Source organism: Pseudochaenichthys georgianus, unplaced genomic scaffold, assembly GCF_902827115.2.
Source record: "Pseudochaenichthys georgianus unplaced genomic scaffold, fPseGeo1.2 scaffold_567_arrow_ctg1, whole genome shotgun sequence".
NCBI lineage: Eukaryota > Metazoa > Chordata > Actinopteri > Perciformes > Channichthyidae > Pseudochaenichthys > Pseudochaenichthys georgianus.
Window position 1 is genome coordinate 79,503 of NW_027263128.1, and position 16,299 is coordinate 95,801.

Consider the following 16,299-nt stretch of genomic DNA (forward strand, 5'->3'; position numbering starts at 1 on the left):
TTGAGAGCAACATTAAGAGATATATGGATACCTCTCAACATCCATATGAAACAGAACTTTAAACAGATTTACTTTTTCTTTATGGATATAAAAGAAAGTAAAGCCTGACTCCTACTGGTCGGCTGTCCCTGAGTACACTCACCATCTTTCAGCAGGAAAGGAGAGAGGGAATCCTTGTCCGGCGACAACCGCTGTCTTTTCGCACTATTATTAAGCCACGCTAACATTTTGTGATGTCTTTTCTGCTCTAGTCTATCGCTGCGGCGCGTCATAGGTACGCTGGGCATATTTGTTATCATGCGTCAATCAGTGCCGGACTGGGACAATAAGTCAGGCCGGGAATTATACACCCAGCCAGGCCACTACCAGTTTTTTGTGCCATTTTGCTGGATTTATTTGTCAATATGTACAGCATTGCTGCCCATAGTGATAGCCCTCTATTTTAAATATACTACCCAAAAATAAACATATGGACATGGGTTACTATTTAAAAAAATGCGCAAATCTATTTAGGAACCTATGTGAACATATTTTAAGTGGGGGTGGACCTCAAATCCTATAGGGGGGTCCGGGGGCATGCTCCCCGGTAAGATTTTTGTTTTTAAATGTTGGACTTAAATGCATCAATCTGGTTCACTTTGAGGGGGAAATAAAGAGAGAGACTACACCCACATGAAACAGAACTGTATACATTTAAATAATCATAAAATCATAAGAACATGGCCATAACCAATAACATCCCATATCCCATATGAAAAAACATTTTGAAACATGTTTATTTATTTGTTTTTGGTTCATTTATAGTTGTGAGTGTGTCTGGGCTCCTTAACCAGCCTCCCTCCTCTCCCTCCTCTCCCTCCTATCCCCCTCTCCCCCCTGCTCCTCTTTGAGGCAGCAGCAAAGACTAGTTTAGGCTCTCAACACGTTTATCTTGCCTTTTTTCACCTAGTTAACATTTTATTTTTATTATTCATGCATATTTTACTAATCACTACTTCCCCTCAAATGGAAATATGTGTTTACATAAATGGTGACCGAACCGTTTGAGACCCACAGAGAACTTGGACTAAGTTAACTATCTAAACACTCAGAGAGTCCTTTACCTCACCTGAGCTGAGGTTATCATCAGTCTCTCAGTCTGACAGCAGAGGACTCTCCTCCACCTTGTTGTTGAAACAGCTCCTTATATCCGTTTGCGCAGCTAGCTAGCACCAGATGCTAACAACATTACACGTAACCGGTGCGCGCGCTTTCTCGCTCGCGCCACACATACACTGACGGCCCCTACACACGGCGTTGTCGCTTGCCGGCAGGGGGGGCGTGCGTTGCCGCTTTAACGCTTCTGCCCATTCACTTTGAATGGGGTGACGTCACGATTCGCCGAACTGCATTGTGGGAGCAAAGCGTAGCTTCTCGCGGTGCTCGCTGCAAAAGTAGAGCAATGTTCTACTTTTGACGCCAATCGAACCATATGCCAGTACAAGCTCTAGCCAATCAAACCGCGTGCTTGTGTGTCTGGGGCGGGAGATTCATGTGATTGGTTGTTGGTCGAGTTTCAGCCCCCCCCCCCCCCCCGCCGGCAAGCGACAACGCACGCCGCCGTGTGTAGGGGCCGTAACATTCACCCTCCCGAGCTTGAATGACACACAGAGACCAATCAAGGGCATTAGTATGGTCTGTATGAAAGTGGCCATGTCGGCAGGCCACATCATGGAGACAGCCAGTCACCCTCTGTGAGGCAGAGTCAGACCCACATGTGCGCAGCGTTGCGTTCACAATACATACGTATAAAAAAAATCCTCAGACCAGCAGGCCACTTAGCAGGCCAGGCCATCGGGAAACCTCCCGGTCCTCCCGATGGCAAGTCCGGGCCGTCATGACGGCGGCTGAGTACCGGCACCTTGCGTACCGGTCAGTACCGGCCCAATTCAAGCACTGAGTTTAGCATCAGTTTCTCAGCATTCACACCGCAATGTCTTCAGGTATTGCATTCTCTAGTTATTGATTGTTATTCTGGGCTGACTGCAGGGAAACAAATGCAAAGGGTTTTCTTTATTTTGAAGAGATATGGCATGTAAAAAAAACAATGTCAGCTAAACAATGAGAGCCTGGTTTAACAGAAGAATGATGAATTTAAAGTAGACTTTAATTACATGTATTATATCAACAGATTTCCCATAACTGTATTAGTTTAGTTGAAAGCAATATAAAATACACTGAAGTCGTTTGCAGTCCCAGTTTTCAGTCCACATTGCAAACCTTAAAAAGAAAGACGGACGTTTTTAATGCAGTTTCAATTTGAAAAGCCGGTTTTATGATAATCATAATATTAATTTGTTAAAATGTTCTTGAAGCGATTCCATTATTTTTTATTAGTTTGAGCATTGTAGGACATTTGACCTTTTTTAAATATGTTATTTGATTCTTTTGGTGGTTATTCACATTCTTACATTCAGCAGTTTCGGGCCTCTGGTTACTGATTGGTGGATATTGATCTGGTAATTGATCCCTGCTCTCTGATTGGCAGTTCAGAGGTCAGGAGTCGTTATCTGACGGTCCAGCAGTGCTCTCTGTTTAATCACTAATATCGGCAGTGGTCTCACAACGGGTTCCTGTTTAAACCGGATTAGACCAGAGTTTAACTTTAAATGTGCTGCACAATACTTTAAACTGAAGTTAAATATTAACCTTTAAAACATGAATTCAGTTTTAACCTTAATGTTATTTCATTCTGTTGCTCGTTGCATCGACTTTCTTTAAATGTCAGTCTACTTTTATTGTATGACGTGAAGTCATGTGACCGTGCAGTAGTTCCTTTATAGAGTGGCGAAGTCACTGGGACTTTATTTCGAAAAAATTATGTACTGAAGTCAATGGAGAGAGAAAGATTATCTTTCGATCCCATTTGAATTGTGCCACGAATTACACATATGATGTTTGTCAATCTTAAAAAATAATCTGTCGTAAAACTGTTGAAATATAAGACTACGAAAAATACGCAACTAGAAAGACTACAAATCCCAGAGTAAGTGATGTCACAATTGTTTTCCTCCACTAAGAGATCGCTAAGATCAGCGCCATATAGATATAATCTATCTATCTGGCGCTGGCTAAGATCAGATAACTTTAACAAGATGCCTGTGTGCTTAGTACCAGGTTGTTATCATGCCAGCAATGGGTCTTGCTCGTCCTTTCGCTTCCCGTCTGATGAAAAGACCAGGAGTGGCTGGATCAAGTTAGCTACCTAGCTAGTAGCTAGCACGTTAGTTAGCATTACAGCCTTGTCATTTTTATTAGCCTTAATATGAAGTAACATTAAGTAACCCAACATGTTAAACAGTAAGAGTAGTAGTCATATTTCCGTGAACCCTTTGAAGAGTACTGTCACCGGTGTGATCATTCTATAATATACAATTTAAGCCCGGGGGAGAAATGCTAACGCTAGCAGAGTAGATGTAGCTTTTTTTTTCTACTTCACGCTATCTGCACTAATGGTTGATATTAAACATTACAAAGATCAGGCAGATCAGAGAGAATCAAAGGAAGGCAGGCAGGCAGGCAGCTTTGCATGACATTCTTCTGGACGTGTTTCATTGTGGTGATAGTGAGGGTAGTCAATCGTTTTGTTGACAAGACAGTAGTGACGGCCATCTTGGTGACGTGTGTTGTTCTGCGAGACCAGAGATGTAATTCATTCAGCGTTCAACGACACATTTAATTTTTTTTGACTTGCAAAATTATCTTTTAAATGAACAAACATCATATGTGTAATTCGTGGCACAATTCAAACGGGATCGAAAGATTATCTTTCTCTCTCCATTGACTTCAGTACATAATTTTTTTGAAATAAGGTCCCATGGAGCTCCCCCGGAAGAGTTCGGAACTTCGCCTCTCTATAGCCCAACATTAGCCACCTTTAGCTTAGCGGTGGTGACGTGAAGTCATGTGACCGTGCTGTAGTTCCTTTATAGCCCAACATTAGCCACCTTTAGCTTAGCGGTGGTGACGTGAAGTCCTGTGACCGTGCTGTAGTTCCTTTATAGCCCAACATTAGCCTTCTTTAGCTTAGCGGTGGTGACGAGAAGTCATGTGACCGTGCTGTAGTTCCTTTATAGCCCAACATTAGCCTTCTTTAGCTTAGCGGTGGTGACGTGAAGTCATGTGACCGTGCTGTAGTTCCTTTATAGCCCAACATTAGCCACCTTTAGCTTAGCGGTGGTGACGTGAAGTCATGTGACCGAGCTGTAGTTCCTTTATAGCCCAACATTAGCCTCGTTTAGCTTAGCGGTGGTGACGTGAAGTCATGTGACCGTGCTGTAGTTCCTTTATAGCCCAACATTAGCCACCTTTAGCTTAGGCCTTTATTTTGTACTTACTTACTAAAATGTGTATTATATAGGGGAGGGATGAAACCCTCTTTAATGGTCACACATGCAGAACACACAGTGACATTTGTTCTCTGCTTTTAACCCATCCTAGTACCAGGAGTCTTGTACTAGGAGCAGTGGGCAGCTATTGTACAGAGCCCGGGGAGCAATGTGAGTGAGGGGGGAAGGGGGTTGTCCGGTGCCTTGCTCAAGGGCACCACGGCAGGGCAGGAGGTGAACTGGGACCTCTCCAAGTAGAAGTCCACACTCCACATTTAGGTCTGGTCGGGGACTTCAACCGGCGACCCTACAGCTCACAGTCCAAGCCCCTACTGACTGAGCCACTGCCGGATTATATATCTAATATATATATATTATAGATTATATATTGATATTGCATTGTTTGACGAGCCTGGTACTTCAGATGACCATTGCCACATCTACTCCGCAGCTACTGTGCGTATGCCGATAAAGCGTCTGAAGCGTTTGAATCATTAACACGCGTACGGCCCCCTCCCGTGTTTCCGCAGTGATTACGGCCTGTGCTACCTGTCTCTGCGCACCAGCATCGGGCTCTGGACGGCCTTCCTCTGCCTGCTGTTGGTCGCCACCGACGCCAGCTCCATGGTCTGCTACATCACCCGCTTCACCGAGGAGGCCTTCGCTTCCCTCATCTGCATCATCTTCATCTACGAGGCTCTGCAGAAGCTGGTGCACCTCGGGGAGCAGTTTCCCATCAACATGCACAACCAGCTGGACAACCTCACCTTATACACGTGAGGACGGACTAACACGCATAATATGACTTGTTCCTGCCTCCAGGGGTCTCACGATCAAAGCTGAATTACCCGCAGAGGTCTTTTCCTCTGTGGAGCAGACATGGGGATTAAAACCAGTTCAAAACACGGATTGAAGCCGTTTCAAGTGGAACATCTCTGTTTTTTCAATGCAATTTGGTGGTGCATAGAATTGATTGCTTGTCTGCAAACCTACAGCTAAAGCTCGGCTTGCTCGTCTGATAACTTAAGATCAGGATGTTCAAGGGGGTTTCACGTTAGGCTAGGGTTAGGCTAGGGTTAGGCTAGGGTTAGTCTAGGGTTAGGTTAGGGTTAGGCTAGGGTTAGGCTTAGGCTAGGGTTAGGCTAGGGTTAGGTTAGGGTTAGGCTAGGGTTAGGTTAGGGTTAGGTTAGGGTTAGGTTAGGCTAGGGTTAGACTAGGGTTAGGTTAGGGTTAGGTTAGGCTAGGGTTAGACTAGGGTTAGGTTAGGGTTAGGGTTAGGTTAGGCTAGGGTTAGACTAGGGTTAGTCTAGGGTTAGACTAGGGTAGGGTTAGGCTAGGGTTAGGCTAGGGTTAGGCTAGGGTTAGTCTAGGGTTAGGTTAGGGTTAGGCTAGGGTTAGGCTTAGGCTAGGGTTAGGTTAGGCTTAGGCTAGGGTTAGGCTAGGGTTAGGTTAGGGTTAGGCTTAGGTTAGGCTTAGGCTAGGGTTAGGTTAGGGTTAGGTTAGGGTTAGGTTAGGCTAGGGTTAGACTAGGGTTAGGCTAGGGTTAGGCTAGGGTTAGGTTAGGGTTAGGCTTAGGCTAGGGTTAGGCTTAGGCTAGGGTTAGGTTAGGGTTAGGCTAGGGTTAGGCTAGGGTTAGGCTTAGGCTAGGGTTAGGCTTAGGCTAGGGTTAGGCTAGGGTTAGGTTAGGCTTAGGTTAGGCTTAGGCTAGGGTTAGGGTTAGGCTAGGGTTAGGCTAGGGTTAGGTTAGGGTTAGGTTAGGGTTAGGCTTAGGCTAGGGTTAGGCTAGGGTTAGGCTAGGGTTAGGCTAGGGTTAGGGTTAGGCTAGGGTTAGGCTAGGGTTAGGGTTAGGCTAGGGTTAGGCTTAGGCTAGGGTTAGGCTAGGGTTAGGCTAGGGTTAGGGTTAGGCTAGGGTTAGGCTAGGGTTAGGGTTAGGCTAGGGTTAGGCTTAGGCTAGGGTTAGGCTAGGGTTAGGCTAGGGTTAGGGTTAGGCTAGGGTTAGGGTTAGGCTTAGGCTAGGGTTAGGTTAGGGTTAGGCTAGGGTTAGGGCTAGGGTTAGGTTAGGGTTAGGTTAGGGTTAGGCTAGGGTTAGGCTAGGGTTAGGTTAGGGTTAGGCTAGGGTTAGGCTAGGGTTAGGTTAGGGTTAACGGTTGCTCAGCTTGTTTCTCTGATAATTTAGTGTTTTTTTACCTTGAGCCAAACATCCTCATAAATCTCCTCAACTAAAAAGCAAACGGACACTTTGATTAAAAGCGTTCACAACACAGAATAAAGCAGTTTGATGTTAGAAATCTGTGTCTTCACAATGCTATTTGGGAACATGGCGTGGAGTGGCAGCTTGTTCTCGATCAGAGTCCAGTACGCTTACTGAACCTGGTGCTGTTGCAGGTGCCGCTGCTCCCCTCCTGCCAACGCCTCCACAGACACCCTGCATCAGTGGAGCAACACAAACGCTACCTCAGACATCCGCTGGGACGAGCTGACGGTGAAGGTAGGACATCAAATATTTATATTATATATTTAGATTATCTTCTTTCAGGCTGGTGAAAGCTAAAATAAACCCACATCCAGGAGTCGAACTCCGTCTGTTTGTGTCTGTCGATCTCTCCTGACGGTGCATGTGTTCATTCCTCTGCAGGCCTGCAAGGAGTTCGGGGGGGTGTTTGAGGGCTCGGCTTGTGGCCCCCTCGGCCCCTACGTCCCCGACGTCCTCTTCTGGTCCGTCATCCTCTTCTTCACCACCTTCTTCCTCTCCTCCTTCCTCAAACAGTTCAAGACCAAACAGTACTTCCCGACCAAGGTACGAAAACACGGAGGAGTTTCTGACGTTTCACGACGCAGATATAAAAACACAAATGTTCCACAGAAACATCTTCAGCAACTTGAGGAGACATGCTGCAAGAAGCTCAAAACACAACGGAGACCAGCTGTGTTCGTCACTCTTTAGTGTCCCCTGGTCTCCCAGCTGTGTGAGTCACTCTTTAGTGTCCCCTGGTCTCCCAGCTGTGTGCGTCACTCTTTAGTGTCCCCTGGTCTCCCAGCTGTGTGCGTCACTCTTTAGTATCCCCTGGTCTCCCAGCTGTGTGCGTCACTCTTTAGTGTCCCCTGCTCTCCAGCTGTGTGCGTCACTCTTTAGCGTCCCCTGCTCTCCAGCTGTGTGCGTCACTCTTTAGTGTCCCCTGATCTCCCAGCTGTGGGCGTCACTCTTTAGTGTCCCCTGGTCTCCCAGCTGTGTGCGTCACTCTTTAGTGCCCCCTGGTCTCCCAGCTGTGTGCGTCACTCTTTAGTGTCCCCTGGTCTCCCAGCTGTGTGCATCACTCTTTAGTGTCCCCTGGTCTCTCAGCTGTGTGCGTCACTCTTTAGTGTCCCCTGGTCTCCATTGTGTTTGAGCTTCTTCAGCGTTTGGTTTCTGCAGATTTTAGTAACCGCTGCCATGTCTCCTCAAGTTGCTGAATGTTTTCTTTAGCTTAAAAAGAAGGAAATACACACAAGAACATATTTGGATTGATGAATGATTTCATGTTTTTATTTTATTTTACCTAGACGGGTTTTTTGTAAGAAATCATATATAAAAATAAACTGTCTTAATCGTTCAAATGAAAAATACGCATTTTTCTTAATATATTTACATTTTAAAAACCTAACATTTGTAAATGAACTCTTCAGTTATCTCTGCACTAAAAATATAATTTAAGAATTAAAAAAATCGTGCAAGAAAAGCTACATTTTGAGAGTTTGGTTGGAAATGATTTTATAAACGTATCAATAATAATCTGAGCCGATATAGAACAAAGTGTGTGTTGTGTTCAGGTGCGCTCCACCATCAGTGACTTCGCCGTGTTCCTCACCATCACCATCATGGTGCTGCTGGACTACCTGGTGGGGGTTCCTTCTCCCAAGCTGCACGTTCCCGACCGCTTCCAGGTGAGCAGCGACTCACCTGAGCGCTAAAAGGGTTCTGATCTCATCTCTGGATCTTTTCCCTTCATGGAGATCCACGTGTTTACGGACAGTATTAGTGCACAGTGACAGAAGAAGAAAAGGGGGCTACACCAATCATTTAAATATCGGTAGACAAAAATAAATATATTTTTTGTATTTCTTACATTTAATTTATTTATTATTAATTAAAAAAAATATTGTTAACAGTCACAAGATTTCAATTTTATTTGAATTAAATCATATTTCTTTATTGTTTTGATGCAAGACAACTTTAGATTTTGCTCTGATTGGTTAGCAGGCCGGCTGTGTTGTGATTGGTCAACCGCTTAGAGATGTCCCGCCCCTTAGCCTCACGTACAGCGAGTTGGAGAGCTAGCCAATAGTCGCTATGTTTTCTAAGTAAACACATAAGAATAGGGATCTCTGAATTAAGACCTCAATAAGAGCTTTAAATGTATTAGAAATGAACAACCCTTTATCCCAGGGTCTGCATTTAAAGGACTGAAATATAGCATCAAAGAAATCACTTTTATTTCTAGATATTACATAGTTTGTCCTGGAGCTGTTGGCTCAGTGTGGAAACAGGTCAGAGATCAGTGTTTTCACTGTCAGAGTACAGCACACTGTTTACCTCTGTACTGCACACACTGTGTACGTGTGTAATGCACACACTGTTTACCTCTGTACTGCACACACTGTGTACTGCACACACTGTTTACCTCTGTACTGCACACACTGTGTACGTGTGTGCACACAGTGTGTGCTTTATGTGTGTTGTTGGGGTATTGTGTTCCTACAGAGTTCAACAGAGTAGAGCATCGACCTCCAGCTGCAGGATGGGAAATGTTTTCAAAGAGAGATTAGATGCTCATGAATATGAATATTTAAAATGTAATATATAAAACGTTTAATGTCAGGAACAAAAAACATTTTCTTTTTTATGTAACGTGATGTTGGTACACAATGTTTTACACAAACTATTTGTTTACTGAAGGATCTCAAATGATTCCTTTAAGGGAAGGAAACACTGATTACAGTTACCAAATGTGGATTAATCCGCCGCTGAAAATAGTCCCAAATAAATCCACTCTTACATTACACTCACACAACATTCAGTTTTGTCTTTTTACTTCAGTTATATTTCATTTTTAATACGGTCACATTTTGAGGTTAAAGGTTGGGGACCGAGGATGTAGAGCACCCAATGTGGATTAATCCGCCGCTGAAAGTAGTCCCTCACAAATGCACCATTTCTTGATAAAAAACCTCACTTAGACTTAGGCTTTTTGGAACATTAGACTACATATTGGCGTTTGAAAAGAGTCGCAACAGGAGGTCTACCTGTCATGTGCAAAAATGTCATAATCTAGTGTTTTTTTTGTTTTTTTAAACGCCTCTGTTTTCCTTATTTTCTAAGCCCACGTCGAGCTCCCGCGGCTGGCTGATCTCTCCTCTGGGGACCAACCCGTGGTGGACGCTGCTGGCGGCGGCGGTTCCCGCGCTGCTCTGCACGATCCTCATCTTCATGGACCAGCAGATCACCGCCGTCATCGTCAACAGGAAGGAGAACAAGCTGAAGGTCAGGCACTCAGAACCACGACCAACAATATGCAACACTGATGACGCTGTGTAGGGGACACTAAAGAGTGACGCACACAGCTGGGAGACCAGGGGACACTAAAGAGTGACGCACACAGCTGGGAGATCAGGGGACACTAAACAGTGACGCACACAGCTGGGAGACCAGGGGACACTAAAGAGTGATGCACACAGCTGGGAGACCAGGGGACACTAAAGAGTGACGCACACAGCTGGAGACCAGGGAACACTAAAGAGTGACGCACACAGCTGGGAGACCAGGGGACACTAAAGAGTGATGCACACAGCTGGGAGACCAGGGGACACTAAAGAGTGACGCACACAGCTGGGAGACCAGGGGACACTAAAGAGTGACGCACACAGCTGGGAGACCAGGGGACACTAAAGAGTGACGCACACAGCTGGGAGACCAGGGGACACTAAAGAGTGACGCACACAGCTGGGAGACCAGGGGACACTAAAGAGTGACGCACACAGCTGGGAGACCAGGGGACAGTAAAGAGTGACGCACACAGCTGGAGACCAGGGGACACTAAAGAGTGACGCACACAGCTGGGAGACCAGGGGACACTAAAGAGTGACGCACACAGCTGGGAGACCAGGAGGAATGATGTGGTTCCTGTGTGTGGGCTGCAGAAGGGCTGTGGCTATCACCTGGACCTGCTCGTCGTGGCGGTGATGCTGGGCGTCTGCTCCGTCATGGGCCTGCCGTGGTTCGTGGCGGCGACCGTGCTCTCCATCTCGCACGTCAACAGTCTGAAGCTGGAGTCGGGCTGCGCGGCGCCCGGAGAGCAGCCCCGGTTCCTGGGCGTCAGAGAGCAGCGCGTCACCGGGTTCGTGATCTTCCTCCTGATGGGCTGCTCCGTCTTCATGACCTCCGCCCTCAAGGTGAGACGAGGGGGAGGGGGAGGGGGAGTGGGTGGAGTGTGTCCCTGTATACCAGCATGTAGTGATAGTTTAGTTCCCTGTAGAGTCAGCGTGTAGTGATAGTTTAGTTCCCTGTAGAGTCAGCATGTAGTTATAGTTTAGTTCCCTGTAGAGTCAGCGTGTAGTGATAGTTTAGTTCCCTGTAGAGTCAGCATGTAGCTATAGTTTAGTTCCCTGTAGAGTCAGCATGTAGTGATAGTTTAGTTCCCTGTAGAGTCAGCGTGTAGCTATAGTTTAGTTCCCTGTAGAGTCAGCATGTAGTGATAGTTTAGTTCCCTGTAGAGTCAGCATGTAGTGATAGTTTAGTTCCCTGTAGGGTCAGCATGTAGTGATAGTTTAGTTCCCTGTAGAGTCAGCATGTAGTGATAGTTTAGTTCCCTGTAGAGTCAGCATGTAGTGATAGTTTAGTTCCCTGTAGAGTCAGCAGGTAGTGATAGTTTAGTTCCCTGTAGAGTCAGCGTGTAGTGATAGTTTAGTTCCCTGTAGAGTCAGCGTGTAGTGATAGTTTAGTTCCCTGTAGAGTCAGCATGTAGTGATAGTTTAGTTCCCTGTAGAGTCAGCATGTAGTGATAGTTTAGTTCCCTGTAGGGTCAGCATGTAGTGATAGTTTAGTTCCCTGTAGGGTCAGCATGTAGTGATAGTTTAGTTCCCTGTAGAGTCAGCATGTAGTGATAGTTTAGTTCCCTGTAGAGTCAGCGTGTAGTGATAGTTTAGTTCCCTGTAGAGTCAGCATGTAGTGATAGTTTAGTTCCCTGTAGAGTCAGCAGGTAGTGATAGTTTAGTTCCCTGTAGAGTCAGCGTGTAGTGATAGTTTAGTTCCCTGTAGAGTCAGCATGTAGTGATAGTTTAGTTCCCTGTAGAGTCAGCGTGTAGTGATAGTTTAGTTCCCTGTAGAGTCAGCATGTAGTGATAGTTTAGTTCCCTGTAGAGTCAGCATGTAGTGATAGTTTAGTTCCCTGTAGAGTCAGCATGTAGTGATAGTTTAGTTCCCTGTAGAGTCAGCATGTAGTGATAGTTTAGTTCCCTGTAGAGTCAGCATGTAGTGATAGTTTAGTTCCCCGTAGAGTCAGCATGTAGTGATAGTTTAGTTCCCTGTAGAGTCAGCATGTAGCTATAGTTTAGTTCCCTGTAGAGTCAGCGTGTAGTGATAGTTTAGTTCCCTGTAGAGTCAGCGTGTAGTGATAGTTTAGTTCCCTGTAGAGTCAGCATGTAGTGATAGTTTAGTTCCCCGTAGAGTCAGCATGTAGTGATAGTTTGGTTCCCCGTAGAGTCAGCATGTAGTGATAGTTTAGTTCCCCGTAGAGTCAGCATGTAGTGATAGTTTAGTTCCCCGTAGAGTCAGCATGTAGTGATAGTTTAGTTCCCCGTAGAGTCAGCATGTAGTGATAGTTTAGTTCCCCGTAGAGTCAGCGTGTAGTTATAGTTTAGTTCCCCGTAGAGTCAGCGTGTAGTGATAGTTTAGTTCCCCGTAGAGTCAGCGTGTAGTGATAGTTTAGTTCCCTGTAGAGTCAGCGTGTAGTTATAGTTTAGTTCCCTGTAGAGTCAGCATGTAGTGATAGTTTAGTTCCCTGTAGAGTCAGCATGTAGTGATAGTTTAGTTCCCCGTAGAGTCAGCATGTAGTGATAGTTTGGTTCCCCGTAGAGTCAGCATGTAGTGATAGTTTAGTTCCCCGTAGAGTCAGCATGTAGTGATAGTTTAGTTCCCCGTAGAGTCAGCATGTAGTGATAGTTTAGTTCCCCGTAGAGTCAGCATGTAGTGATAGTTTAGTTCCCTGTAGAGTCAGCATGTAGTTATAGTTTAGTTCCCTGTAGAGTCAGCGTGTAGTGATAGTTTAGTTCCCCGTAGAGTCAGCATGTAGTGATAGTTTAGTTCCCCGTAGAGTCAGCATGTAGTGATAGTTTAGTTCCCCGTAGAGTCAGCATGTAGTGATAGTTTAGTTCCCCGTAGAGTCAGCATGTAGTGATAGTTTAGTTCCCTGTAGAGTCAGCATGTAGTTATAGTTTAGTTCCCTGTAGAGTCAGCGTGTAGTGATAGTTTAGTTCCCCGTAGAGTCAGCGTGTAGTGATAGTTTAGTTCCCCGTAGAGTCAGCGTGTAGTTATAGTTTAGTTCCCCGTAGAGTCAGCATGTAGTGATAGTTTAGTTCCCTGTAGAGTCAGCATGTAGTGATAGTTTAGTTCCCTGTAGAGTCAGCATGTAGCTATAGTTTAGTTCCCTGTAGAGTCAGCGTGTAGTGATAGTTTAGTTCCCTGTAGAGTCAGCATGTAGTGATAGTTTAGTTCCCTGTAGAGTCAGCGTGTAGTGATAGTTTAGTTCCCTGTAGAGTCAGCATGTAGTGATAGTTTAGTTCCCTGTAGAGTCAGCATGTAGTTATAGTTTAGTTCCCTGTAGAGTCAGCGTGTAGTGATAGTTTAGTTCCCTGTAGAGTCAGCATGTAGTGATAGTTTAGTTCCCTGTAGAGTCAGCATGTAGCTATAGCTTAGATCCCTGTAGAGTCAGCATGTAGTGATAGTCTAGTTCCCTGTAGAGTCAGCGTGTAGTGATAGTTTAGTTCCCTGTAGAGTCAGCATGTAGTGATAGTTTAGTTCCCTGTAGAGTCAGCATGTAGCTATAGTTTAGTTCCCTGTAGAGTCAGCATGTAGTTATAGTTTAGTTCCCTGTAGAGTCAGCATGTAGTTATAGTTTAGTTCCCTGTAGAGTCAGCATGTAGCTATAGTTTAGTTCCCTGTAGAGTCAGCATGTAGTGATAGTTTAGTTCCCTGTAGAGTCAGCGTGTAGCTATAGTTTAGTTCCCTGTAGAGTCAGCATGTAGTGATAGTTTAGTTCCCTGTAGAGTCAGCATGTAGTGATAGTTTAGTTCCCTGTAGAGTCAGCATGTAGTGATAGTTTAGTTCCCTGTAGAGTCAGCATGTAGCTATAGTTTAGTTCCCTGTAGAGTCAGCGTGTAGTGATAGTTTAGTTCCCTGTAGAGTCAGCGTGTAGCTATAGTTTAGTTCCCTGTAGAGTCAGCGTGTAGCTATAGTTTAGTTACCTGTAGAGTCAGCGTGTAGCTATAGTTTAGTTCCCTGTAGAGTCAGCATGTAGTGATAGTTTAGTTCCCTGTAGAGTCAGCATGTAGTGATAGTTTAGTTCCCTGTAGAGTCAGCATGTAGTGATAGTTTAGTTCCCTGTAGAGTCAGCATGTAGCTATAGTTTAGTTCCCTGTAGAGTCAGCGTGTAGTGATAGTTTAGTTCCCTGTAGAGTCAGCGTGTAGCTATAGTTTAGTTCCCTGTAGAGTCAGCGTGTAGCTATAGTTTAGTTACCTGTAGAGTCAGCGTGTAGCTATAGTTTAGTTCCCTGTAGAGTCAGCATGTAGTGATAGTTTAGTTCCCTGTAGAGTCAGCGTGTAGTGATAGTTTAGTTCCCCGTAGAGTCAGCATGTAGTGATAGTTTAGTTCCCTGTAGAGTCAGCATGTAGTGATAGTTTAGTTCCCTGTAGAGTCAGCATGTAGTGATAGTTTAGTTCCCTGTAGAGTCAGCGTGTAGTGATAGTTTAGTTCCCTGTAGAGTCAGCATGTAGTGATAGTTTAGTTCCCTGTAGAGTCAGCATGTAGTGATAGTTTAGTTCCCTGTAGAGTCAGCATGTAGCTATAGTTTAGTTCCCTGTAGAGTCAGCATGTAGCGATAGTTTAGTTCCCTGTAGAGTCAGCATGTAGTGATAGTTTAGTTCCCTGTAGAGTCAGCATGTAGTGATAGTTTAGTTCCCTGTAGAGTCAGCATGTAGTGATAGTTTAGTTCCCTGTAGAGTCAGCATGTAGTGATAGTTTAGTTCCCTGTAGAGTCAGCATGTAGTTATAGTTTAGTTCCCTGTAGAGTCAGCATGTAGTGATAGTTTAGTTCCCTGTAGAGTCAGCATGTAGTGATAGTTTAGTTCCCTGTAGAGTCAGCATGTAGTGATAGTTTAGTTCCCTGTAGAGTCAGCATGTAGCTATAGTTTAGTTCCCCGTAGAGTCAGCATGTAGTGATAGTTTAGTTCCCCGTAGAGTCAGCGTGTAGTGATAGTTTAGTTCCCTGTAGAGTCAGCATGTAGCTATAGTTTAGTTCCCTGTAGAGTCAGCATGTAGCTATAGTTTAGTTCCCTGTAGAGTCAGCATGTAGTGATAGTTTAGTTCCCTGTAGAGTCAGCGTGTAGTGATAGTTTAGTTCCCTGTAGAGTCAGCGTGTAGTGATAGTTTAGTTCCCTGTAGAGTCAGCGTGTAGTGATAGTTTAGTTCCCTGTAGAGTCAGCGTGTAGTGATAGTTTAGTTCCCTGTAGAGTCAGCATGTAGTGATAGTTTAGTTCCCTGTAGAGTCAGCATGTAGTGATAGTTTAGTTCCCTGTAGAGTCAGCATGTAGTGATAGTTTAGTTCCCTGTAGAGTCAGCGTGTAGTGATAGTTTAGTTCCCTGTAGAGTCAGCATGTAGTGATAGTTTAGTTCCCTGTAGAGTCAGCATGTAGTGATAGTTTAGTTCCCTGTAGAGTCAGCATGTAGTGATAGTTTAGTTCCCTGTAGAGTCAGTGTGTAGTGATAGTTTAGTTCCCTGTAGAGTCAGCATGTAGTGATAGTTTAGTTCCCTGTAGAGTCAGTGTGTAGTGATAGTTTAGTTCCCTGTAGAGTCAGCATGTAGTGATAGTTTAGTTCCCTGTAGAGTCAGCATCGTGTAGTGATAGTTTAGTTTCCGGTAGAGTCAGCGTGTAGTGATAGTTTAGTTCCCTGTAGAGTCAGCGTGTAGTGATAGTTTAGTTCCCTGTAGAGTCAGCATGTAGTGATAGTTTAGTTCCCTGTAGAGTCAGCATGTAGTGATAGTCTAGTTCCCTGTAGAGTCAGCATGTAGTGATAGTTTAGTTCCCTGTAGAGTCAGCATGTAGTGATAGTTTAGTTCCCTGTAGAGTCAGCATGTAGTGATAGTTTAGTTCCCTGTAGAGTCAGCGTGTAGTGATAGTTTAGTTCCCTGTAGAGTCAGCGTGTAGTTATAGTTTAGTTCCCTGTAGAGTCAGCATGTAGTGATAGTTTAGTTCCCTGTAGAGTCAGCATGTAGTGATAGTTTAGTTCCCTGTAGAGTCAGTGTGTAGTTATAGTTTAGTTCCCTGTAGAGTCAGCGTGTAGTGATAGTTTAGTTCCCTGTAGAGTCAGCATGTAGTGATAGTTTAGTTCCCTGTAGAGTCAGCATGTAGTGATAGTTTAGTTCCCTGTAGAGTCAGTGTGTAGTTATAGTTTAGTTCCCTGTAGAGTCAGCGTGTAGTGATAGTTTAGTTCCCTGTAGAGTCAGCATGTAGTGATAGTTTAGTTCCCTGTAGAGTCAGCATGTAGCTATAGTTTAGTTCCCTGTAGAGTCAGCATGTAGTGATAGTTTAGTTCCCTGTAGAGTCAGCATGTAGCTATAGTTTAGTTCCCTGTAGAGTCAGCATGTAGTGATAGTTTAGTTCCCGGTAGAGTCAGCGTGTGGT

At 44.8% G+C, this 16,299-nt stretch overlaps 1 protein-coding gene across 1 annotated transcript in view; it reads left to right on the top strand.

Annotated features, from left to right (window-relative positions):
- Window positions 1-16,299, top strand: part of LOC117443253 (sodium bicarbonate cotransporter 3-like) — a 65,496-nt gene that overhangs the window by 36,434 nt on the left and 12,763 nt on the right. Inside the window, exons 12-17 of the mRNA XM_034079218.2 lie at window positions 4,898-5,143; window positions 6,753-6,855; window positions 7,003-7,164; window positions 8,175-8,288; window positions 9,724-9,885; window positions 10,542-10,793. Coding sequence (XP_033935109.1) covers window positions 4,898-5,143; window positions 6,753-6,855; window positions 7,003-7,164; window positions 8,175-8,288; window positions 9,724-9,885; window positions 10,542-10,793 — 1,039 coding nt within the window. The remainder of the gene's footprint in view (window positions 1-4,897; window positions 5,144-6,752; window positions 6,856-7,002; window positions 7,165-8,174; window positions 8,289-9,723; window positions 9,886-10,541; window positions 10,794-16,299) is intronic.